Genomic DNA, 25124 nt, shown 5'->3' with positions numbered 1-25124 from the left:
GTGCTTGCACCTTGCTAACTGTTAACTCCTAAAGGCTCTGCTAGGGAGAGTCTGAGTAGACAGGGAGACCAGGGAGTCTGGGGCCCTAGCTGGGGACCCTGTGAGGGTTCGCTGGGCCACCTGCAGACCTTTCAGAAGGGTTTCTGCCTTCAGAGCCTTTATGATTTTTGGTTTAGGGGTGAAAGTGTTGAACTGTCTTATGGAGCCCATGGTGACCTTGAGTCCCTGATCCACTCACTGCCTCTACTTTCCCTGGGCTGAGATTACAGGTGTGCACCACTGTGACCTTAAAAGTTTATGTGTTTGGGCATTATGGCCGCATACGTGCCATTCTTCAGATCCCTGGGTTTAAAGAATTAAACATTTTATTTATATATACATGTTAGAATTGGCTGGATGCATGAAGTGCTCTCAGAGGCCCCAAGCAGTTGTTGGATTTCTTGGAGCTGGAGTCGTAGGCTAGTGGGAACTGAACTTGGGTCCTCTAGAAGAGCAGCAGGTACTCAGCTGTTGAGCCGTCTCCCCAGCCTCTTGGTTTATGTTTGTTTTGTTTTTCTCTTTTGTTACTACTGAGAAACTAATGCTACCAAGAAGTCCCATGTGTTGCCCAGGCTAACCTGGAACTCATGATTCTCCTTTTAGCCTTGTAAGTGTTAGGGGTGCAAGTGTGAACTACCATCTATGGCGGTGCTTGCTTGTGTGTGTTTGTGTGTAGTCACAAGGTTGACACAGGGTCTCTCACTGAACCTGAAGCTCATGGATATGCTTATGTTAGCTGGCCAGTAAGTCCTGTGGATCCTCCTGTCTCTCCCTCTCCAGCACTGGGATTCCCGCCGTGTGCCTCTCGTGCCGGCTTTGGACGCTGATGATCAAAGCCGGTCCTTACGCTTGTAAGGCATCTTAGGCTGCCTCAGCTGCCCGTGTCCTTCAGAAGTGGAAGCTGGTTTTCAGAGCTAACGTTTGGTGTGTTACTTGTTTGTAGAGCTGCCAAACGGAGACCCAAGGAAGCAGAGCCAGAGCAGGTAGCTCCAGAGACTCCCGAGGACAGAGACGAGGATGAGAGGGTAAGTGCTCTGCCCCTTCTCTTCTTGACTTTTTCTTTAGGAAAAGATTGGATGTGTATGAGTGTCTTGCCTGCGTGTATGTTTGTATACCACATTTGCGCAGTGCCCACAGAAGACGGTGTTAGATGGCCTGGAACTGGCTGTGGGGGCTAGGACTTGAACCTTGGCTCCTCTGTAAGAACAGCAGTGTTCTGGCTCGTGATTGCATTTGTTTCAGATTTGGTACAAATAATGTAGAAGGTCTACTCAGCGTGGGCTGTAATTTGTGGAAGATGTCCTGTGGTTTTCCAGCTCGACTGTCGCTTCTCTGGCGTGTTTCTTGCTCTTGTTCCCCTGTGGGGATTCTGGAGGTGGCGAGCTGAGACTTTAGCTGAGCCCGGGCACCGCGGGCTTCACCTGTCTGTTCAGCCGCTTATATCATTCGTCTTTAAGTATGGGGGTGAGAGCCAGGCCCTCTGCTACTGAGCCCCAACATCGGTCCTAACTCAGTGTTGTTGTTCTTTGCTGTTGGCTTTTTGAAGTAAGGTCTTTCTTCATAGTCCAGGTTTACCCGTGTCCCTCACTGGGTTGTGACCTGAGCCACCATACCTGCCTCGCCTAACATCTTTAGTGCTTTTACCTAAAACTGACTGGAAGCTGCAGAGGGCAAGAAACTCGGTCTCTCCTTCGCTTGTTTGTGGGAATTCATTTAAAACCGCTGCCTGTGTGTAGCCTCTGTTTGAAGCTTGAGCCCATATTTATTTCCTGTTGCTTGAAATAACGGGTGTCTGGGGACAACAGATCTCCATGGATCATTGCCGTTGAGGCCACTCTGGTCATCTAGCCTGTGCAAGGCTCTGGATTCCATCACCCAGCATTGCAAAGGGGAAAAGTTGGGCGAAAGCAGCTGCAATCCCTAACCAAAGGGCAAGAGGCAGGCAGATCTCTTGATGTGAGGCTCTCAAAGTTGCAACCTGACTCTCTCTTCAGTTAGCACTGGACTGATTCTCTGTCACCTTGCTCAGAGGTGCCTCTGGCAAGCACCTCCAGTGAGTCATGTATTCTTTTGAACTTGGTGATTTTAAGAGGTCATTGTTTAGGAGAGCCCCACAGTTAGCTACTAGAGAGGCTGCTTCTGGCTCCCAGACCACGCCCATATTGTTGTGGCCTCATGTAGCTGTGCATGGCATAAGGAGAGACTGGGCTCTGATAGCCTCCTTTCCACAAAATGGCTTATTTGAGCTGGCAGTTGTGGCGCACGTCTTTAATCCTACTATTTGGGAGGCAGAGGCAGGCCAATCTCTTGAGTTCGAGGCCAGTGTGGTCTATAGAGTGAGTTCTAGGACAGACAGCAGCCCAGAGAAACCCTGTTTCCAAAACTAAAACACAAAAGGTACAGCTTTTGGACCAGGGCCTCTGTTGGGACTTTTTTAAGCCTTGCTTACATCCCTAAGTGCCCTGGCTCCTAATGTGCCCATGCTGGGGGTGCTTGCTTGGTCTTTTTCTGTTTGATTTTAGAGACATGGTTTCTCTGTCCTGGAACTCGCTCTCTAAGCCAGGCTGACCTCAAACTCGGATTCTCTGTCTCTGCCTCTCAAGTGCTGGGATAAAGGTGTGTGCCACCACCGCCTGGCTTTTTTTTTTTTTTTTAATATAAGTATAAAAGTATAAATATATATATAAATAAATTGAATAGGGTCTCACCAAGTATCTCAGGCTGACTTCTAACTCATGGTTCTAGGCTTCTGAGAAGTGGGGTTAGGGCAGACTTGTCCTGGGATTTGGACATTAGCATAATTTGGGCCTCATTGCCTGACCTTAACCACCTTCCTTCCTGGGTAAGTTCTTAACCCTAAAGTGCTGTCCAAACCAAGAGAGGTCCTGTTCCTTTGTTTAGGAGGAGAAGAGACGAAAAACGACACGTAAAAAACTGGAGTCACACACCGTTCCCGTTCAGAGCAGGTGATGGTGTTAGACAGTCCCAGAAAGCGGGGTGAGAGATGGGTTCGTGAACTGTCACAGCAGCCTTAGCTTCTGGTGGGAGTGCAGACCAGGATATTCGGCTTCTGCTGGGCACGTTGGTAGAGGGTCCCTTAGACCTCCTCGTCCTGACAGTCATCGACGTGCATGGGGTGGCTTAGGGGGGGAGAGTGAGCGCAAGGCTGCTGCTGGTGTATTTCAAGCTGATGAAATGGCCAACAACCTTGCGCTTCCTTCCAGATCGGAGAGAAAAGCCGCTCAAAGCAAAAGTGTGATCCCGAAGGTAAGTGCATCTGTGGGAGCCTGGCCGGCAGGGAGGGTACAGCAGTTCCTGATGCTGGGGGCTGCCCTCAGGCCGTGCCTGTTCCTTCCCACAGATCAACTCACCAAAGTGCCCCGAGTGTGGCCAGCACCTAGACGACCCTAACCTGAAGTACCAGCAGCACCCTGAGGATGCTGTGAGTCCCTTTCTGCCCTCACCCTTTTACCCCCCTGCCACCTGGTGCCCACGTCTCACTGTCCCCTGTCCTTCAGGTGGATGAACCCCAGATGTTGACCAGTGAGAAACTGTCCATCTACGACTCCACCTCGACCTGGTTTGATACTTATGAAGATTCTCCCATGCATAGGTTCACTTCCTTCAGGTAATCGCCGTGCTTGGCTGCCTGTGATGATGTCCTACTGGTAGATGCCCCTATTCGGGGCATCCATGTATAAAGTCCTTCAGCCTAACCACAGGGCTCTGGAGATGCTCACCCTGTAAAGAGCCAAGAGGCCGATTAAGTTCGGGTAGACATTAGCCACATGAGACGGGGTTTCACTTGATAGGCGGTTGTGGGTGACCTTGCCTTTTGTGCAGTTCTGGGATGCCAGACCTCACGTACGCTAGGCGGGCACTTCACCGGCTGAGTCACATTTCCAGCCCCGGTTTTTGCTTTTGTTGTTTTCTGTTTTGTTTTTCCAGACAGGGTTTCTCTGTAATCCTGGCTGTCCTAGAACTCACTCTGCAGACCAGGCTGGCTTTGAACTCCCTGAGATCTGCCTGCCTCTGCTTCCAGGGTGCTGGGGTTAAAGGTGTGTGCTACCACCTCCAGTCCTGCTTTTGTCTTTTGAGGCCCAGGGTCTTTAGTCTTTAACTATGTCACTGGACTGTCTGTCGGCTCCCTTTCATCCCAAGTATGCCACCACACAGAGCATCATTTTTCTTTCGTTTTTTTTTTTTTTTTTTTTTTTTCCTTTTTGAAACCAGGACTCACTATATAGCCCTGGCTAGAACTCTTGAAATTGATCAGGCTAGACTCAACTTGGATCTGCCAGCCTCTGCCTCCTGAGTACTGGCACTAAAGGTGTGCACCACTGTGCCTGGCTACAAAGTCTAGCTTTGTTCCAATGCTGTTTCACTGTGCTCGAGCCTAGGCCCTTCTGCGCTCTAGGCGAGTGAGCTCCTCCCAGCGGCCCCACACCCCCCACACCCCCAGGTTTGTTTGCCGCTTTGAGGTTGGTGCGGCTCTGAGTCTTTAGTCTGTGCCAGTCTGAAGCCCATTCCTGTGCTCACACAAGGACCAGCTCTGAGCTGTGCAGGGAGCCAAGTCCACAGACGTAGCACGCAGAGCCTTGCCTTCCTGTCACAGAAAACCAGTGAGTGCTCTCACATGATTTGGTAATGCTTGCAACCCAAAAGCACTTTGGATTTGCATTGTTTTGCAGTATCTGTGTGTATCTCGCAAGGTATCCTGGGACCCACATCTAGAGATGAGACTCCCTAGGGCTCGGGTTCACCACCTGCTGTGGACCCAGCAGTCCGGGCCAGGCTAGCTCTGAGTTTTTGGTTGTCCTCTTACCTCCTTTCAAGTGCTGGAGTTCCAGGCATGCCCGCCATCTATAGCTCAGACAGTATCTCCTTAGTGCACTAGCGGTTTGCCTTGACTTTGTTTGGAAGGCTCGGAATGGCAATTCCCGTGTGCTGTAGACTTTCATGCTCAATGTGGGATTGTGGAGGTTGGGTTAGTAATCGTCAGGCTAACAGCTCCAGGCAGTGAAGAGAGCCTGACTGGCAGAGAAATGGCAGAAGCAAAGTTGCAGTCGGAATGGAGGCTTGCCATGAAGAAAGGCTTTGTGAAGGCCAGTGGGGCACAGAGTGGGCCGAGGCCCTCGGCTGTGCTTGGTGTGCCTGAAGGCTTGGGCTGGGCCTGATCTGACCGGGCTGCAGTAAATGCAGAGGCTATAGCGGCTGGTGGAGAGGCAGGCCTAGGTTGTGACCAGGCTGGGACACACGAGTCCTGGGCTGTGTGGTGGAAGGACGCCCTCAGGAAGCACCATTGGCACTGCAGCAGGCATCATTCCTGGGCTGAACCCACCGTGGGCTGGAATGCCTAGGGCCATTTGTGTCCAGATCCCTGAGTGTGGCTGTGGCTGTCCTCCCTACCAGGTGGCTGGTCACTGTTATCTCTTCCCTGCTGCTGGAACACTGATTCCCATAGAGGATACTGTCCGCCAGTAATCTAGAGGGCTAGGCCTTAATAAGCAGGAGACCTCTGAGGGGCCCGTTGAAGCCTGCCCTGTGATGGCAGTCAGGAGTGGTGTCTCTGTGGCAGCCTCGGGGTTGAGGCCAGGCTTCCATCAGTGAGTTATTCAGCCACCTTCCTGGTAGGGGAAGGTCTGAGGGCACACAGCCCTTGTGCTAGAAGCTGGGCGCCATAAGGGACTCCGTGTTAACTGAGTGACTAGTAGAAACAAACCTTGGGCAGGATCAGGCCGGGCACTACAATGTTCTTTTTAGTCTGGAGAGTAAATTCGGGTTCGGTTCCTGATACCTATGTAGGAGCCCTCTGACCTTGGTGTGTGTGCTTGTAGTGCAGGGGAGGGAGCGAGAGTCCGGGTGGGTGAAGGGCGGTCTTGGCTCTCAGTGTTGGGTTTGGTGGTAAAGTGATGTTTGTTGCCTATTCAGTGTGTACTGCAGTCGCGGGCACCTGTGTCCTGTCGACACCGGTCTCATTGAGAAGAATGTAGAGCTCTACTTTTCTGGGTGTGCCAAAGCAATTCATGACGAGAATCCATCTATGGAAGGTATGTGAAGTGCTCAAACAAGGGTTGTCCCAAGAAGCAAGCACATCTAGGAGGCGAGATATCCCTCCTATGGGAGGTACTGCTTCAAGAAAGAGCTTGAAGTTCTGCCATTAACCGACAAAATGACTTTGGAAAGGCAGCCTGCTGGCTGGGTCGCTGGCGGGGATATGAGTTGTGAGTCACCATGTTTTTAGTCTTGTTTCTTATAGAAAGACATCTTTTCTACAGGTGGTATTAATGGCAAAAACCTCGGGCCAATCAATCAGTGGTGGCTCAGTGGCTTTGATGGTGGCGAGAAGGTGCTCATTGGCTTCTCCACTGGTGAGTGTCTGCAGGCACAGCATCCTGGAACCACCCGCCTGCCTGCCTGGGCTTGCTGGGCTCTGGGCAGAGGTTTCCTCGGGCCTGGGGAATCTGGTGGCTAGTGTTGATCATAACTGGCCTGGAAGCGGGTCCTCCACACGTAGGACAGTCAAATGCTTACAATTTGAATGGGTCCAAAACTTAGCTAAGTTCCCTTTTTTTCTGGCCCAAGTGGTTCTAGCTAATGGAGAAGTTGGGCTGTTGAGGTTTGGTTGTGGGCTTTTTGGTTTTTTTTTTTTTTAGGTTGTAGGATAAATTTTAGACTGGATGCTGGGAGGATTCATACTTGCCCTGTGTTCAGCCTGGAGGCCATCAGCTTTGAGATGGCCTTAAGTTTCTTTCTCTACACTTCCCTGTGAATGTTGTGTACTGTACCATGCATGTGGGGTCATATAGGACAACTTGTAGTTGATTCTCTTCCTCTACCATGTCAGTCCCTAGGCTCAAACTCAGGTCGTCAAGCTTACAAATTAGTGCCCTTACTGGTGAGCCATCTCATTGGCCTTGAAACGGCTTTTTCAAATGTCTTACCTGCTGGACAAAGCAGGTACCGGTTGTCCTAGCTATTCAGGAGGTTTGAGGAATTCAGGGCCAGCCTGGGCAACGTGACCAGAGCCCATTACTCAAACCAAGCAGCTGTCTGCATAAACGACAGGGGTTGGAGGTGGAAATGCTGGTCAGCCTAACTGGACTGATCATTCCTCCACATTCTTGAAAAACACGAGTCCTGCTTTCTTCCTAGCATTTGCTGAATACATTTTGATGGAGCCCAGCAAAGAGTATGAGCCAATATTTGGGCTGATGCAGGAGAAAATTTACATCAGCAAGATTGTTGTTGAGTTCCTGCAAAACAATCCTGATGCTGTATATGAAGACCTGATCAATAAGATTGAGGTGCGAGCTTTGCCTTCCCTTTGGGTTTGGATCCACATAGAAGAATGGGTACAATCTTCTGCTACCACTAGAAGAGCTTTGATATAGATGAATGGAGCAGGCCTTAGGGCATGGCACAGTTGTAGAACCCCTGCCTAGAACTCCCCAGCGAGGGGCTCAGGTACACTGCGGCTTAGTGGTACATTGCTTGCCTAGCATGCGTGAAGTACTAGGCTCTTCCTCCCCCAGTATTACAAGGAAGCAAAATATTCAAAACATCTGATCTTCTTTTCTTCCCTTTAAAGACCACTGTTCCTCCTTCTACCATTAATGTGAACCGGTTCACAGAGGACTCCCTCTTACGCCACGCCCAGTTTGTAGTGAGCCAGGTAGAGAGTTACGACGAAGCCAAGGACGATGATGAGACCCCCATCTTCTTGTCTCCCTGTATGAGAGCCCTGATCCATTTGGCTGGTGTCTCCCTGGGACAGAGGTAAGGATGTAGCAAGAATCAGATTGGAGGCTTGAGACCAGAGGAGGCAATCTCCTGTGTTTGGTTCTCTGAAACGGTGGCCATCTCCCTCAGGCGAGCAACAAGGCGCGTCATGGGTGCTACCAAGGAGAAGGACAAAGCACCCACGAAAGCCACCACCACCAAGCTGGTCTATCAGATCTTTGACACTTTCTTCTCAGAGCAGATTGAGAAGTATGATAAGGAGGACAAGGAGAATGCCATGAAGCGCCGCCGCTGTGGTGTCTGTGAGGTGAGCCGGCTATCCTTGGCACCCCTTCCTTAGATGTGAAGGAGAGCACTCCATGCTTTGGGGTAGCCTCCTGACCCTCTCTGTCCATCTGGGGTTGAAGTCGGAGTGTCCAAGACCTTTGGTCTTGCTGATGCTAGGCTACAGATCCTGGGTTTCCTGAGAGATGCTAGCTCCGCCTCTATTTCCTGTGGGTGTTGAGAGAGCAGACGCTGACCCCAGGAGCCAAAGCTGTCCCCTCCACCCCCACCCCCGGGCACATTTCCTGGGATTCTATCTAGAACTGAAAGTGCACATTTCTCTCAGTTTAGACTTATGGCTGCAGAAGCCTCTTGCTTTGACCTCCAAGAGCTGGCCTTACAGACCTGTGCCACCGTGCCTGGCTCTTGTGAATTATAAATCCTTTTCATATAGATAGCCTTGGAATCAACCTACATTACACTAAACAAGCAAACACAAACTTCAAATAATGTGGTAAAGCTACACATGGAGGCGCCGGCCTGTGATCCTGGCCCAGGCTGAGAAGTGGAGGCAGGAGGATCGGGACTGCAGGGTCATGCTCAGTTTATCGTGAGTTTGAGGTCAGCCTGGGCTGAATTTATCCTAAACCATAGCCTACACGTGCATGTGTGTTCTGAGGCGCTTCTGTGTCCAGGGCTGACTGAAACTCCTCGTGTGCACTGGGTATCCAGGTATGCACTGCCGTGGCCAGACCTGTGACGTCAGTGTGTCCTGCCTGACAGCAGCTTGCAGGGCTCGCCTTGGCCCAGGCTGTACAGGGACTTGGGTATCCTGTGGCTTTGAATGGGTGAGGAGACTCCTGCGTGTGCTGTTCTGAGCATCCAGGGGGCAGCTGGGGGTTTATTTTCTTCAGAGAAAGTCACCTTTTGCAATTTAGTGTTTTGACTTTCCCTGGGTAGAGCCTGGCTGGTTTCCACACACCACAGTAGCATGTCCTCTACTCTCTTGGCAGCCCTCGTGAGGATGCCCTGTCCTCGCTGTGCCTCGACTTTGCTCACTGTCCTTGTATCTGGTGTTTGTTTTAAAGGTGCCCCTTTTTTGGCAGTGGTGTGGGAGTGTGGTTGCAGTGGTGGTGGGTTTTTTTAGGTGAAGTCGGGTACTTGATGGTCCTGTTTGGTTACCTTATTCTCATGGTTCGTTTTTGTTAGGGGCTGTCCCCACTGACTGGTGGGGACTCTGGTAGCTCTGTGACACTCAACAGAGCTGCTTGTGAGCTTCTAAGGTGCCGTCAGCACCCTGTTCACCTCCGGATTCTCAGATGCACACGCCCCTTCTGCACGTGTCCTCTGTGAGCAGCCGGATGGCCTGGTACCTAATACAGGTTAAGGCCATGTGTGGCTGCCACACTATTGCTCAGGGGAAGGGTCAACACACTCTGTTCAGCACAAGGCCAGTATGTTTTCAGAGTTTCATTAGAGAGCTGTCTGCATGGGCCACAGTGCATATGAAGGTCAGGAGGAACTCTGTAGAGTTGGGTTTCTGCCTTCCTGTGGGCCTTGGGTATTGAACTTGGGTTATAAGGCTTGGCACCAAGTGCCTTTACCCACTGGCCCAACATGCAGATTTTTGAAAGTTATAATTAAAAATTCCTGGGCCTGGGTGTGGTGGCACACACCTCTAATCCCAGCATTCAGCTGCAGAGGCAGGAGTATCTGAGTTCAAGGCCAGCCTGGTCTACATAGTTGCATGACAGCCAGAGTTTTGTAGAGAGAGACCGTCTCCAAAACAAAAACAAAAAGGCCAAACAAAGTTTCTAGTTGAGAATTGCTGATTGATCGACTTGTTTGCTATTTTTCAGGTCTGTCAGCAGCCTGAGTGTGGGAAGTGCAAGGCGTGCAAAGATATGGTGAAGTTTGGTGGCACTGGACGGAGTAAGCAGGCTTGCCTCAAGAGGAGGTAGGCTGTGCTGTATTCTACTCGGATAACAGAGCAGCCAGGGTGCCAGGGCGTGCTGCAGGGACGGGGTGTGGAGCTGACATGCGCTTTGCTGGGGTTGACTGCAGTGTGTGTTCTGCAGGTGTCCTAACTTGGCGGTGAAGGAGGCAGACGACGATGAAGAGGCTGATGATGATGTGTCAGAGATGCCATCACCCAAAAAGCTGCATCAGGGGAAGAAGAAGAAGCAGAACAAGGACCGCATCTCCTGGCTTGGGCAGCCTATGAAGGTGAGGCCCCTTCCTCTTCATGCTTCTTCTCTTCGCGCCTCTGAGCCCAGCCGTGCAGCCAGGAACCTGCTGGCAGCCTCCCGAGAGAGGAGGACTGTCGTCCAGCTGCTGTCCCCTTTCCCTCCCTCGTTCCTGATACTGGGAGTGGAATGCAAGGCCCCAGACTGCTGGACTAGAGCTCTGCACCTGAGCTGTGCCTCACTCCTCATGGTGGACCCTGAGCCGAGGCTGCAGCACAGGTAGCCCATCCGCTTGTGCCCTTTGTGGTGCTCCATTGCCACCTCTCAGGCGCTAAGCCGCGTGCTGCCCTGTCAGACTCTGTTTTGTTGCTATAAAAACCAAGCCTGATGGTGGTGGCACACAGCCTTTAATCTCAGCACGCGGGAGGCAGAGGCAGGCATGGCAGGCATAGCTTGAGTTCTGGGCTACCCTGGTTTACACAGCATATTCCAAGACAGCAGTTCCAAGAATGGGGAAAGGTCAGAAGCCTTGTGGGTTTGGTTTGGTTTGGAGATGGGATCTTACTGTATAAGTTAGAACTTCTATTTTCATTAGTTTTTTTAGATTGATTTATCACATGTAGATGGCTGGGGTTAGAAGAAGATATGGAATCATCTAGACCTGCAGTTAAGGTTGGTTCTGAGCCACTGTGGGTGCCGGGACCCGAATCCAGGTTCCCTGTAAGAGCAGTGAGTGCTCTTTGTGGAGTTGCTTTCTTTTTAGCCTTTCCAAAGTGAGGATTACAGGCATGCGCTACCAATCTCAGCGGCTCATGCCTTTTGAGTCAAGGTTTTTTACTGTGTAGCTCTGGCTGGCCTGGAACTCAATGCAGCCTGCCTCTGCCTCCAGAGTGCTGGAATTAAAGATGTGTGCCATGACACCTGGCTTTTTTTCTTAATTTGATTACATTTACTCATGGATGCCGCAGCACGGTGTGTCAGGACAGGTCGTGTAAGTCGCCAATCTCCATCTCCCATGTTGGTCCCAGAGATCAACCTTTGGTCATCTGCCTTGGAAGCGAGCTTCTTTGTTTATCCACTGAGCCATCCCATCCTCCATGACTTAGTAAATCAAAAGTTGTGGTTGGTTGGTTTGTCTGTTTGTTTATTAAGGGTTGCTAGGGATGGAGCCCAGAGCCTGGTATCTCTTAAGTACACTTTGCACTGCTGACCCACACACCCTTAGTCCCAAGTAATTTTCATAGGAAGTCAGGGAGAGCCGCCACCCAGGTTAAATCTAGTGAGAGCCTTGGATGTGACTATCACCTGGGCTCCATCGCTTGCTTTCAGATTGAAGAGAATAGAACTTACTATCAGAAGGTGAGCATCGATGAGGAGATGCTAGAGGTGGGCGACTGCGTCTCGGTCATTCCAGATGATTCCTCCAAACCACTCTATCTAGCCAGGTATGCATGCCTGCCTTTTCTCTTGAACACCTCAAGTCCAACTTTGTCAGAACAGACCCCAGGTTCTGCTGGTTACATGAGACATTTCTTCCCCGTCCTGTCTTATGACTGCAGGGTCACAGCTCTGTGGGAAGACAAAAATGGTCAGATGATGTTCCATGCGCACTGGTTCTGCGCTGGGACAGACACAGTCCTGGGAGCCACCTCCGACCCCCTGGAACTGTTCCTGGTGGGCGAGTGCGAAAACATGCAGCTTTCCTACATCCACAGCAAGGTCAAGGTCATCTACAAAGCCCCTTCTGAAAACTGGGCCATGGAGGTGAGTTCCTCCTTTCGTCCCTATGTTCTGTCCCACCGTTAGAGCCGAGGCTGACACGAGTCTGTCTCCATAGGGAGGCACAGACCCTGAGACCACACTGCCTGGGGCTGAGGATGGCAAGACTTACTTCTTCCAGCTCTGGTACAACCAGGAGTACGCAAGGTTTGAATCCCCACCCAAGACCCAGCCGACCGAGGACAACAAGCACAAGTGAGTGTGGGAGCCAATAGCAGGCCTCCCCGTGCCCACCCTGCTCTGTGGCGTCAAGAAAGTTTTACTTCCCAGTTGTGCTCTTTGCTGACCAAAGAGGCCTAACATATGGAAATGTTTAAAATGTATGGACCGGTTGGAGGTTACCTTGAGCAAGGTGTGGCCTTCTGTTTAAAAATCCTCATTTGTGGTGCTGCGTTGTAGCCCTGGGCCTTGGACACGCTGGCAGAACACACCTCTGCTGTTCACAGCCTCGGCCTTGTTTCTAGTATTGATTTCTATCTTTGAGCTGTGGTCCCCAAGAGCTGTCTACAAAGTGCAGACATAAAGAAGGGGGGCAATTATCCAGATACCTGCAGATGTTCTTGGGTTTCAGTGGCTGCTCCTGCCACTTCAGAGCCTCGAGCTTTTCTGCTCTTGCCTTGGCTTCTGCAGGTTCTGCCTATCTTGTATCCGGCTGGCTGAGCTGAGACAAAAAGAAATGCCCAAGGTCCTGGAACAAATTGAGGAGGTGGATGGCCGGGTCTACTGCAGTTCCATCACCAAGAATGGTGTTGTCTACCGACTGGGTGACAGTGTGTACCTTCCTCCCGAGGCCTTTACTTTCAAGTGAGTGTCCCATGTCCCATACCAGTCAGCTGGCTTTGTGATATCCCAGCTGATCCTATAAGCCAGTGTTAGACCATCATTCTGGTTTCTAGTGAGAAGCCAATAACCTAATGACTGCATTTCAGTTTCAGAGCTATTAGCTATATTACTATAGCAAAGTACCTGATGTAGCTGAGTTGTAATATGGAAGCCATATTCTGGCTCATTTTGGAAGTTCCAGCACAAGCCTGAGGGTGACAGAGCTCGTGTCATCTGGTTAGGGAGTGAAGGAGAGAAGAGGTTCTGTTGCCACTGTCGCAGCCCCTTGAGGGCAACAGAGGGCGTATCTCCAGGGACATTCCTAGCCTTGTAAATGCTCATGGCTTGCTAATAGTGCAGCCCTGGGGACCTTTAGCACACTGCCTCGGGAGCCTTCTTTCTGCATCTGAGCTGTGAGTGTCGTGAGCCTGGGTGAGACCCACCATGCTGGACAGTCTGTTCCTCCCTCAGCTCAGCCTCTCAGCAGCCGGGAGGCCTCAGGCTTGGGTTTCTCCCTGCAGTCTTTTTCCTGAAGCTGATGGGGTCTTGTCTGCCAGGACTCGAAGCCTGTTGAAGATGCAGTGCTCTACCCACGGTCTGGCAAATGAGATCTTTTACTGTGGACAGGATACCTCAGACTCCACGTGTTGGATGTTGGGACATCATCACCTTCACTCTCCATCCACTTTGTCCTCAACACTAGCAAAAGTTGGAATTGCCGTTTGTGTTTACCAAACTATACCTCAGGATCTAGACTTGAGGACCCATTTTCCTCGTGCCCAGTGGGACCTTAACCCCCAAATTCAGCTTAGTCGTTTGACCCATGGAACTGAGGCATTGGGTGGGGCCTCTGTGCTACTGGTGTTAGGTGTTTTACCAGTCTAGTACTGCTTGTCTTTGGTGCCCTCTATAGGTTGCCCCCTGTAAAGTTCCGTGCCAGGTAGAGGCACAGCATGGAGGTCACACACAGTTCTCAGAGGGGCCTCTGGGACTAGAGCAGACTGTAGAGCCCAGATAAGAAAGTCAAGGCAACTGCTACCCAGAGTGGGCAGCCAGCTTTGTCATAAGTTAGACCAAGTTCAGGCTTTCTCAGGGTCCATCCTTCACCATCACATTTACAGCCTTACATCTGTTCTCCATAGTCCAGGAAGTGAAAGTCGTGTCCAAGCGGAAAGCATCCACACCCACCTGAGCTCTGGGAATTGGGTGGCATGAGATTTTTTTTGCGTTATCTTTCCTTGACGGTACTTGGATGTGACGAGGAATCGGCTCACTCCAACCAATCATCTAGGCTCTAGCCCCAAGCTCAGTTGTACCCTTTACTATTCCTCTCTGCAGCATCAAAGTGGCTAGCCCCGTGAAACGCCCAAAGAAGGATCCTGTGAACGAGACCCTGTACCCTGAGCACTACCGCAAGTATTCTGACTACATCAAGGGGAGCAACCTGGATGCTCCAGAGCCCTATCGCATCGGTCGGATAAAAGAGATCCACTGTGGCAAGAAGAAAGGCAAGGTCAACGAGGCAGACATCAAGCTGAGGCTCTACAAGTTCTACAGGTGGGCGTGGGCTCTGCCTGCCCAGAGGCCTTCCAGGAGGCTCTGCTGGTGGGGGTGGCTGCTTCTGGTTATCCTGAGGGCACGAGTGTGTTTGCAGAGCTGGAGCTTTTCAGGCATTCCTAGTTGTAGACCAGTGGGGAACCTATGTCTGACAAGGACCAAGAGCTGGTGTCAATGACTGTGTCCTGATTTGTCTGGGTCCTCCTTCCCAAACCACAGTCCCTTTCTCTGCTCTTGCATCGCCCTCCCTGAGCCTGCTCTGCACCTTCCTTGCTGGTTCTGGAGTTTGTTTTCCAGTCCTTGGCTTGACTCAACACTCCCCTACACACACACACACACACACACACACTCCCCTACGCACGCACGCACACGCGCGCTCACACACACACACACACACACACACACACACATCTTATACCTTTGTGCATTTGTGGGTGCTTTCTGCTTCTTTGATTGTGAATGGGTGTTAACTGGTTGACAAAGGCAGTTCGATCCCTAGGGTTTGAGGCTAGCTTGGTCTACATAGTGAGTTCAAGGATAGCCAGAGCTACAGAGAAACAAAACAGAACTGGGTTTCATTCTGGAGTTCAGGCTCCCCTAAAACATACTCTGTGGTCCACTCCTGCCTTAATACTATATTGATCCTCCTGCCTCAGCCCTCACTGTCTTTCCCTTGTAAAAATCCTGTAGCTGGAAGTGATGAGGGGCTTCTGTGAAAGAAAACTACCAGGTAGACCAGCCAGCACAGCTGGAACGTGAGACCAGCCAGCACAGCTGGAACCTGAGATCCTTGTCTGTGCATCCCAAGGGTTGGATAGCAGGCACCTGCTACTACACCTGATTTTCCTAGAGTCTTTGTAATAATGGGTGTGGTAAACAAAAGAGCAGGGCACCCAGCATTGATGGGTGGGATGAAGGCAGAGAGTACACCAGTCCCTGGTGGTGCCCAGGAATCCTATTCCTGCTGTGGTATTGGGGCCAAGTAAGGGTTGGTGGCCACCAAGCTGACTGGACTGGGATGTGGTCTTTTCTATGGTGCAGTTTGGTTGAGCATCCTCAAACCAAAATACTGAAAATTCTACAACTGATCTCTTCTTACAGGCTGCCACAGGTGTACTTAATGCTACGTAGAGACCAGAGAGATGGCTCAGTGCTTAAGATTTGATGTTTGTTTTCTAGCACCCAGATAGATGGTGGCCACGGTCATCTGTAACTCCAAATTCCACAGGACCTGCTGCCATTCTCTGCCCTCCGTGGGCATTGTACACACCTGTAGCCATACATACACGGACGGAAATTACCCATTCACACTAAATAAAAATGAATAAATAGTTTTTAAATGCTGCCTGAAGTGACCTGGGTGACGGGGATGGTAGCTGATGTCTGTGATCCTGGTAGTTGAAGTGCTGTGGCAGGAGGATCACTGAGTTGGAGGTCGGCTTGGGCAGCAGAGCAAGACACTCTCAACAAATAAAAGGCCTTGAAGCTGTGGTGTGAGGTGTACAAGACTAATAAGATTCCTGTTCTCAGACTCGGCTCTCAGTTGCTGGTCCAGGCATTTCAGAGGAGGGTGCTCGGCCGGGGATTATAAATCTGTGGTAAAGTAGTATTCCCCTGGTATCCTCCTCACAGGCCTGAGAATACCCACAGGTCCTACAACGGATCCTATCACACTGACATCAACATGCTTTACTGGAGCGACGAGGAAGCTGTGGTGAACTTCAGCGACGTGCAGGGCCGCTGTACCGTGGAGTACGGGGAAGACCTACTTGAGAGCATCCAGGATTATTCACAAGGGGGCCCTGACCGCTTCTACTTCCTCGAGGTGGAGCCAAGCTTCAGGGGCAAATGTGCAGGAGCAGGGTGCCCAAGACAGTGGCTCGGGCTGGGGCAGGGCTCAGTGAGACAGGGCCTTTGTTCAGCAGACGCTAGGCTAATCCTGGGTGTGTCTTTCGACAGGAGAAGCTAAGGAGGCAGCTAATTCATGTGTAGATCTGTTTTTTATTTTGTTTTTTTTTAGTGAATTTTTAAAAAAATTTTTATTTTCATGAGAATTAATTGGTATTTTGCCCACATGATATATGTCTGTGTGATGGCATCAGATCCTTGAAACTGGAGTTCAAGACAATTGTGAGCTACCGTGTGGGTGCTAGGAATTGATCCTGGGTCCTTAGAGAGAGCAGCTGCTACCTCATCTCCCCAGAGCTGTCTGTTTGGTCTTTTGAGATAGGGTCTCACTGTATAGCCCTAGAGTTCTGTATGCAGATTAGGTTGACCTTGAACTGACAGAAATTCTCCTGTCTCCTCCAAGTGCTGGAATTAAGACTTGTACTCACAAGTCTTAATTCCAGCACCTCCCCCACCTCCAATTGAGTCTTAGGTGTGGGATTTTGGCTTTTAAAGGAAAGAGTGCAGCTGGGGATATGGCTTGATCTGTAGAGTTCCTGCCTAGCACACATGAAGCCCTGGGCTGGGTTCCCACACGGCATAAACTGGCCGTGATGCCCAGCGAGCGGGCGGTGGAGGCGGTGTTGGGCATTGACACAGAGAGAGGTAGTGGCTAGCAGGCCAATTGTTAACATGTAAGGTGTTGGGGCTGAGCTGCACATCCTTGCTCACTGCACGTCCGTGCGCACAGGTCTGATTTCAGGTGCTCTGCAAAGTCAACACTCGCTTTTTAAGAGTAGTAATGGAGAATGCAACATTTTATTGTCTTAACAGCATTAAAATTTATCCGAGACTGTTTTTGTAGGCGTCTAATAACCATGCCTAGGGTTTTGATATGTATTGAGAGCGTCCCCCTTCTTGGAGGAGTACATTTCAGTCCCGTGTTGGTTGTATGTAGTCAGCTTCTCTGTAGCGTGGACTGGCCTCAAATTCATACTTGTGCCTCAGCACCTCTTCCAGCTGACTGTAGGTTTTGTCTGTTTCCATTGGTGAGATCAAATTCCATTGGTGGCTAATTGGCTGTGGCTGAACTCCGATTAAGAGACTGTCGGTCAGCTCTTAAACAGTGTGAGGGGATCCATGCATTTCTTCTCTACTAACGTGGCTTCTCTCTGCAGGCCTACAATTCAAAGACCAAGAACTTTGAAGACCCACCAAACCATGCCCGCAGCCCTGGGAACAAAGGGAAAGGGAAGGGGAAAGGTGTGTCCTTGTCCCATCTGTCAGTCCTCCTGAGTATGGTTCTGAGAGAGAAAGCGTGTGCCGTCTAGGCAGCACTGAAGCCCAGAAACTTCTGCCTCCACCTGCCAAATTCTGGGGTCATAGACGCCAGCGCTTGGGTGGCTGAGTCGGGAGGGTCTCCCAAAAGGCGGCTCTAGGTCACATAGCATGGCAGAGAAAGATCTCCCGAGTAGGCCTGAGGAGAGCACTCTGCTGGCTCTCCTCATTAACTGTTCCTCCTCCAGGGAAGGGGAAGGGGAAGCATCAGGTGTCAGAGCCCAAAGAGCCTGAGGCAGCCATCAAACTGCCCAAGCTCCGGACCCTGGATGTGTTTTCCGGCTGTGGAGGGTTATCGGAAGGATTCCACCAAGCAGGTAAGCAGGAGCTGGTGCTGACTCTGGCCTGGCTTTAGGGTGGCTTTCAGGCATGGCCGGCCGGCCGGCCAAGGTGGCTGTCAAGTGGTGCGATGCATGTTTGAGCAAATAGAATTGATTAAAATAGATTTAAAATGGCACTCGTCTGGCTTTGTGTCTACCAGGCATCTCGGAAACGCTGTGGGCCATCGAGATGTGGGACCCGGCAGCCCAGGCATTTCGGCTGAACAACCCCGGCACCACAGTGTTCACAGAGGACTGCAACGTGCTTCTTAAGCTGGTCATGGCTGGGGAGGTGACCAACTCTCTGGGCCAAAGGCTGCCACAGAAGGGCGATGTGGAGATGCTGTGTGGTGGGCCACCCTGCCAGGGCTTCAGTGGCATGAACCGCTTCAACTCCCGCACTTACTCCAAGTTCAAAAACTCCCTAGTGGTCTCCTTCCTCAGGTAAGCATGGACCACAGCCCTCTGCCATTTGCTGTGGAGGGGCTGACTCCCAGTCTAGATTCAGGTTTGTGGGAGCAACCCCAACGCCGCTCCCATGGGAGCTGCCCATGCCCTGTTACCGGTTGCCTGGGCATGGAGGGGTTTGCAATGACTGTGTCCCTCCTGCCCCTACAGCTACTGTGACTACTACCGGCCTCGGTTCTTCCTTCTGGAGAACGTCAGGAACTTCGTGTCCTACAGACGCTCCATGGTGCTGAAGCTCACACTGCGCTGCCTGGTCCGCATGGGCTACCAGTGCACCTTTGGTGTGCTCCAGGTGGGCACCACGCGGGCAGAGGGACAGAAATGGCCTCTCGTGGGACAGTCCCTGGCCTGCTGTGGACAACAGAGGGCAACAGAGGTCTGCATGACCACCACTGAGGCTCAGCTCAGACAGAAAAAGCATAGGGCTAGCCAGGAACCTTTAATCCCAGCACTAGGGAGGCAGGTAGGCAAGTCTGAGTTTGAGGCTTGTCTGGTCTACAGAGAGTTCTAGGACAACCAGAGCTACACGGAGAAAGCCTGTCTTGAAAAAGACAGTAAAGAGCATGGGGTGACGAGGTGCGGTGGCACAGGCCTGTCTTTTCAAGTCCTGGAAGGCTGGAGTAGGATCCATGGATTGAAGGCCAGCATCTCAGGATTCAGAGTTGGCCATAGCTCAGTGTGATACATCCACTAGCAGCACATTTCCTTGGTCCTGTCCCTGGCACCCAAAGTTAATCGGGTAGCTGGGACCAAGTTGGTAGAGCACTTGTTTAATCTTCAGGAAGCCTGGGTTCCATTCTTACCACCACACAGACGTGGTTGCACACGCTAATCATCCCAACAAATAAAAAGGGGGGGTGTAGGTAGCATCAGCACTTGATTTGCCTACATAGCAAGTTTGTGCCTGGTCAGCAGCTATGGTCTTCCATGACTGTCGGGGAGGGAGGGCTGGGATTGCCAGCAGCGGAGTAGATGTAAGGTCAATAAAACACAGGGTGAGAAGTGGCCCAGCAGAACCGGGTTTATCCAGAGCAAACCCAGGACAGGAGCGCTCCTGTTGGTCGCCGAGGTCTTGCCATCCACTTACAGATGCAGGAGTTACTAAAGACATGGTGATGGGTTAGCATTCCTGGTGGTCAGCCCTTAACTGAGCTTGACACAATTGGCAATGGCAGGAGCCTACGCAGACAAGTGATTTTAGTAGTTACTGTAGTCTTGGGGGTTGTCTCCACTTAACCAAAATGGGGGTTTTGCAAATGGTGTGGCCATGGCTAACTGGGGCAAGCTGTTGTGTCATTTGGTGAGTTGCAGATATGTGTTGCCGCTTTCCAGTTCAGCTCTCCGAGAAGAGGCCAGCTGGGCAGACACTCTACCTAAAGCCACCTCTCTTCCTCTGGTGCAGGCTGGACAGTATGGCGTGGCCCAGACACGAAGGAGGGCCATCATCTTGGCTGCAGCCCCAGGAGAAAAGCTGCCTCTGTTCCCAGAGCCTCTGCATGTGTTTGCGCCCCGTGCCTGCCAGCTGAGCGTTGTGGTGGATGACAAGAAGTTTGTTAGCAACATAACGAGGTAGGAACTGTGCTCCGCCCCCATGTGTGGCACGGTGGCTGGGATGCTGCCAAGCTCTGTGTGTTCTGTAGAGTGGCAGTGGGTCATGTTGCCTGGCTCACTGAGGAGATCTGCGCCAGAGCCTGGCTGGAAGGTCTGCACCATTCCACCTCAAGCCTGCACACAAGGCAGAACCTGAGCAGAGCCCATACCACAGCTGCCCCTCCCTCACTTCCTAAGTTCCAGCAGAGGCCACCTGCCTGACATCTAATAGAGCACCTCTGCTGCAGGCTGAGCTCGGGGCCCTTCCGAACCATCACCGTGCGAGACACCATGTCTGACCTCCCCGAGATCCAGAATGGAGCCTCGAATTCTGAGATCCCCTACAATGGAGAGCCACTGTCCTGGTTCCAGAGGCAGCTGCGAGGATCACACTACCAGCCCATCCTCAGGGACCATATCTGCAAGGTAGCTGCCCTGCGGCCGTGCCGTGCCGTGCCGGTGCCTGGCCCAGCTTCTTTCCTGAGCTTGCTTGCACTTCCACGGGCCTCAAGGCTCAACATCTCTGATCTACCCGCATGCTGTCATCTTTGAATACTCCCTGGATGACATCCAATGTCCCCACAACACACCCTCTCTTAATAGCGTTTCTGTATGGGCTTCTCATACATCAGACCTCACGTTGTGTGTGCTCCCCTCCTTGTCCTGTGCATTTATCTCAGCTGTCCCTCCATAGGTGTCCTCGGTCACATGTTCTTACGTGACCATCTCTCAGCTAGGGTTGTGTGGTTGTCTCTTCCTGACAAGATCTGAGCCTCTAGGTGCCCTTCTGTGCTTCCAGAACCGGGTTTCAGCTGGGCTTCTCTTTGTTCTAGGACATGAGCCCACTGGTGGCTGCCCGCATGCGGCACATCCCACTGTTCCCAGGATCAGATTGGCGTGACCTGCCCAACATACAGGTGCGGCTGGGAGATGGCGTCATAGCCCATAAGCTACAGTACACCTTTCATGATGTGAAAAATGGCTACAGCAGCACCGGTGCCCTGCGTGGAGTCTGTTCCTGTGCAGAAGGTGGGACCCCAAGCTTTAGTCCCCCCCTTCCACTTGGTCTTCCCGAAAAACAAGAGTCTCCCTTATGGCAGCCCTTTGTGAGGGCTGGCTGTTCAGTGGGGCTTCCTGGGGTTTTGTAGCCGTCCCCATTCAACTCATCTACGTGATAAGCCAGAGGCCTGGCCACACCTCCGTGCTAATTAAATGGCTGCATGGTGTGAGGTTACAACAGCGTAGGGGGGCCCAAATCAAACACCCGTAAGAGCTCCCTTTGGAAGCCCCTCTGCAGAGATGAGAGATGAGATGCCTCAGTCTCTGGCAGCAGCCTTGTCCATAGCTCAGTGTTCCATTGCAACAGGCAAGGCCTGCGACCCTGAGTCCAGGCAATTCAGCACCCTCATCCCCTGGTGCCTGCCGCACACTGGGAACCGGCACAACCACTGGGCTGGCCTCTACGGGCGTCTGGAGTGGGATGGCTTCTTCAGCACCACTGTCACCAACCCTGAGCCCATGGGCAAGCAGGGTCGGGTGCTCCACCCGGAGCAGCACCGGGTCGTGAGTGTTCGGGAATGTGCCCGCTCCCAGGGCTTTCCAGATAGCTACCGGTTCTTCGGCAACATCCTGGACAGACACCGGCAGGTCAGTTCATCACCAGAGCTTATCATCGAGTGGCCTCAGCTCTCACATTGGGGGTGGGGGCCACCGCTTTCGAGTCAGGTTGTGTAACAGAGTATGGGTCAGCAACAACAACACTGGCCCAAATGTGCCCTTTCTACACTGGCTATTCCTGGTTGGGAATTGCTGTTGAGAAAAAGGCCCGTGCCAGAAACATCGACCTGACCTGGGCTCCATGCAGACCATTCCCATGTTCCAGACCCTTGGCTCCTAATGGGACTCACATTGGCTCTGGGTGGGTCCAGATTTTGCTTCCAGACTTTCCTAAAGCTTTTAAAAAGTTCACTGTTAGCCAGGTGTGGTAGTGCATGCCTTTAGTCCTAGCACTGGGGAGGCAAGCAGGTGGCTCTAAAACTACCTGTTAGTGACCTGAGGGTGTGTGGACATCACAACAAGGGCTGTACCACAAAGCCCAGGCCACTGGTCATGGTCCGGCCACTGGTGAGCCTGGTGTTACGTCCTTCCTTCCCGCAGGTGGGTAATGCTGTGCCACCACCCCTGGCCAAAGCCATTGGCCTGGAGATTAAGCTCTGCCTGCTGTCCAGTGCTCGGGAGAGCGCATCAGGTACGTGCCCCGTTCCTCGTGGGCAGCTCTCGTCCCTGGGGCCTGTGTGTGCCAAGTCCATACAAGGTTAGAGGAGTAGGGCCAGGGCAGATGGCACAGGTGTGAGCTTCTGTTGACTGGTCAGTCCAAGTCAGCAGGCACCGATCTCAAGGGCTACCCCAGCACCTACGTGCAGAAACATCCGGGAGCTATGTCTCAGTCCTGAATGTTTCCAGCGGTGTGCATGTGCTCAAGACCAGCCGTGAGCGAGCGCCTGCTGCCGCGAGCGCCTGCTGCCCTGTTCTCAAGTGACTTTTCCTTTCTCCTCAGCTGCAGTTAAAGCAAAAGAGGAGGCTGCTACCAAGGACTAGTGCTCTCACCCAGAGCCCCACGTGCACTGATGTTTTTAACCCTTTGAGCCCCATCATTTGAAGTCTTGTGCTCAGTGTCTGTGGCCATGGCTGACACTAAGCTGTTTGTATGAGGTTTGTTTTGTGACCAAGCTGTGTAGTACTTTGTGCATTCTGAATTTTAAGGTTTTTTTTTTTGTTTGGTTTGGTTTGGTTTGGTTTTTTTCTTATCCTGTATTCTATCAGATCTGCCACTGTGCAGGTGGCAAGTGAGACTTGATGTAGTTTTATATGTTGTAATATTTCTTCAAAATAAAGCGCTTCTGTCAAGCACCCAGCTAGTGATTGAGTTCTCTGGCAGCGTCCCCCAGCGGAGGGGGGAGGGGCTCGTGCTTTACGGTGTCCGTGGACCAGCCACTACATCCACCTCGGTGGGATACTTTTCTGTGATTCAGTTCTGCCCAGTGAAAGGCAAATGGAACTTTCTAGTAGGTTTTCCCAGAAAGCCTCTTCGGATGGTCTTGGCTAATCTCCACGGACACTTTGCCCTTTTTGTTTTGGAGTTGACCTTTTATTGTGTGTCTGGTAATAAAGCAGCCATCCTGCGATCATTCGTGATGACATAAGACCCGGATCATGGAGCAAGAAGAGACCATGACTAAGCCGCCCTCAGAACTCCTGTCTCTGCCCTGTGTGCAGAACTCCAGTTGGCTTAAGACCTAGAAGAGACTCCTGGGTCCTGGATTATGGCTCAGCACATACCTTTTTGATATATTGTGTAACCATGTTTGACCCTTATGTTCACTGTGTAGCTCAGGCTGGACTACAAGTTGTGGCAATCCTCCTCCTTCTAAGGGCTACTGTACTGGACTAAATATAGCAGTAATTTTTTTAAGGCGCCTCTATGTTGCCCAGGCTAGCTCAGAACTTTGTTCTCTTGCCTATATTTATAACTGTACCACCACACAGATCATTTGGAAGATGTGCTTCTGTGTAAAGGGTAGCCTGTTTGCCTCTGTGGAGCGGCTGCTGCCTTTCAGCAGGGCTGTAGGCTGTCTTAGGAGTGAGGTTGCGGGTCGGCCTCCATGCTGGCATCTTGTAGTGGACGTGTGCCAGACTTCCACCTCTCCACACACTGGCTTCTCGGGTATGCTGGGGATGGGCCCAGTGCCACACTGCCAGCTGATCAAACCCCCAGCTCTGTAAAGTTTCCTATGTCAGAATTTTATAGTATGACGTTGGAGGTGGCTGGGTGCCACAGCTCACACGTGGAAGTTAAGACAACTTTGAGTTGTGTACTCTTCCACCTGTGTGTGGGCTCTAGGTATTTGTTTGCCAGGCTTGCACATCAACACTCAACCACTGAGCCATCCTGCTGCTCCAGACTTGGGGGTTTGCTGTTTGTATTGAGTTAGAATCGTGCCGTGTTGCCTGATGTCGTTTCTATTACTGTGAAGACACCATGACTAAGGTGAGTTACGTAGTGAGTTCCAGGCTGGCCGCAAACTTGTGTATTCACCTGCCTCTGCCTCCTGAGTGCTGGGATTAAAGGTGTGCACCACCAGGGCCTGGCTGTGTGACTTATTGATGAAGAAACTTCTATTTCCACTAACCGAGTTGACTGAACATAGAAGAGGAGGCCGAAGAGTTAGCTCAGCAGTTAAGAGTCATAGCTGCACTTACAAAGAACCTGGGCAGCTGGCCAGTGGTGGCGCACAGCAGCACTTGGGAGGCAGAGGCAGGCGGATTTCTGAGTTAGAGGCCAGCCTGGTCTACAAAGTGAGTTCCAGGACACAGAGAAACTGTCTTGAAGGAAAAGAAAAAAACCAAAATACCTGGGCTTAGTTCCTAGCACCCCACATAATGGTGGGGTCCCCGGAGTCTGGCACCCTCTTCTGACCACTGTGGGTGTGGGTACAGCAGTCATGCACACTGATGAAAAACACATTTTAAACTTTTTTGAGCGGGTGGAGATCTGAGTTTGAAGTCAGTTTTTGTTTAAAGATGGAGTTCTGAGACAGCCAGGGCTACTCAGAGGCCCTATCTCTAAAAACAACTCTGAGATAGTCATATATATATATATATCTCAGGTTGGCCTTGAACTTCTTCCCCTCCTGCCCAGGTCATCTGTGTGGCCACAGATGAGGAAGGAGCCATTGCAGCCTGCTGGGCTCACACTTGGGTGTACAACTCCAGGCAATGACTTTCTAGAGTCCGTTTCTGCCATAACTCAGCAGGGAGGGCAGAGCTTTGGGAGCCCTCTTCGTCCACACCGACCTGACAGGCTGGTCCCACGCAGGCTCACTGCTGATACTAAAGGCATGTCTGCAATGGCTATCTAGTCCTGAGGAAGCATCGAGGCCATTCTGCTGCTTACATTCTCCCACCCCGCTCTCGGGCTCAGGGACGTGCCATAGAAGTCGTGCTTAGGGGTGCCTAAACTCAGTTTCCATCAGTTAAATTGCTTCATATTTCCTCTTCTTGTTATTCCACTGTCCTAACATTATTTGAGTTTTTAACTCTAATGAAACATTCCACTACATATATGATCCAA

General features: G+C 51.5%; 1 protein-coding gene and 1 non-coding gene across 8 annotated transcripts in view; both read left to right on the top strand.

The window, feature by feature from the left end:
• Dnmt1 (DNA methyltransferase (cytosine-5) 1) overlaps positions 1-22906 on the top strand; it is a 52683-nt gene extending 29777 nt beyond the window's left edge. For 5 of the 7 annotated variants that reach the window (NM_001199432.1, NM_010066.4, NM_001199431.1 and 2 more), the window contains exons 12-39: positions 983-1064; positions 2941-3005; positions 3264-3306; positions 3401-3481; positions 3558-3667; positions 5971-6089; positions 6318-6410; positions 7195-7346; positions 7631-7818; positions 7912-8089; positions 9906-10003; positions 10125-10272; positions 11562-11677; positions 11792-11996; positions 12070-12206; positions 12642-12815; positions 14172-14390; positions 16023-16215; positions 17456-17540; positions 17804-17932; positions 18097-18379; positions 18554-18695; positions 19806-19972; positions 20242-20419; positions 20827-21022; positions 21360-21640; positions 22151-22241; positions 22551-22906. In NM_001199432.1, coding sequence (NP_001186361.1) covers positions 983-1064; positions 2941-3005; positions 3264-3306; positions 3401-3481; positions 3558-3667; positions 5971-6089; positions 6318-6410; positions 7195-7346; positions 7631-7818; positions 7912-8089; positions 9906-10003; positions 10125-10272; positions 11562-11677; positions 11792-11996; positions 12070-12206; positions 12642-12815; positions 14172-14390; positions 16023-16215; positions 17456-17540; positions 17804-17932; positions 18097-18379; positions 18554-18695; positions 19806-19972; positions 20242-20419; positions 20827-21022; positions 21360-21640; positions 22151-22241; positions 22551-22591 — 3994 coding nt within the window. In that variant the 3' untranslated portion in view covers positions 22592-22906. The remainder of the gene's footprint in view (positions 1-982; positions 1065-2940; positions 3006-3263; positions 3307-3400; positions 3482-3557; positions 3668-5970; positions 6090-6317; positions 6411-7194; positions 7347-7630; positions 7819-7911; positions 8090-9905; positions 10004-10124; positions 10273-11561; positions 11678-11791; positions 11997-12069; positions 12207-12641; positions 12816-14171; positions 14391-16022; positions 16216-17455; positions 17541-17803; positions 17933-18096; positions 18380-18553; positions 18696-19805; positions 19973-20241; positions 20420-20826; positions 21023-21359; positions 21641-22150; positions 22242-22550) is intronic. The other 2 variants (XM_006509988.2, XM_011242393.2) reach the window with 1 other exon arrangement.
• Mir7081 (microRNA 7081) lies at positions 15948-16022 on the top strand. The gene has a single exon (NR_106049.1). It is a non-coding gene; the product is annotated as a microRNA 7081 (primary transcript).
• Positions 22907-25124: the final 2218 nt, after the last annotated feature.

The sequence above is a fragment of the Mus musculus genome, chromosome 9, assembly GCF_000001635.26.
Source record: "Mus musculus strain C57BL/6J chromosome 9, GRCm38.p6 C57BL/6J".
In the NCBI taxonomy this organism is placed as follows: domain Eukaryota; kingdom Metazoa; phylum Chordata; class Mammalia; order Rodentia; family Muridae; genus Mus; species Mus musculus.
This window is presented reverse-complemented; position numbering and strand designations above follow the sequence as displayed.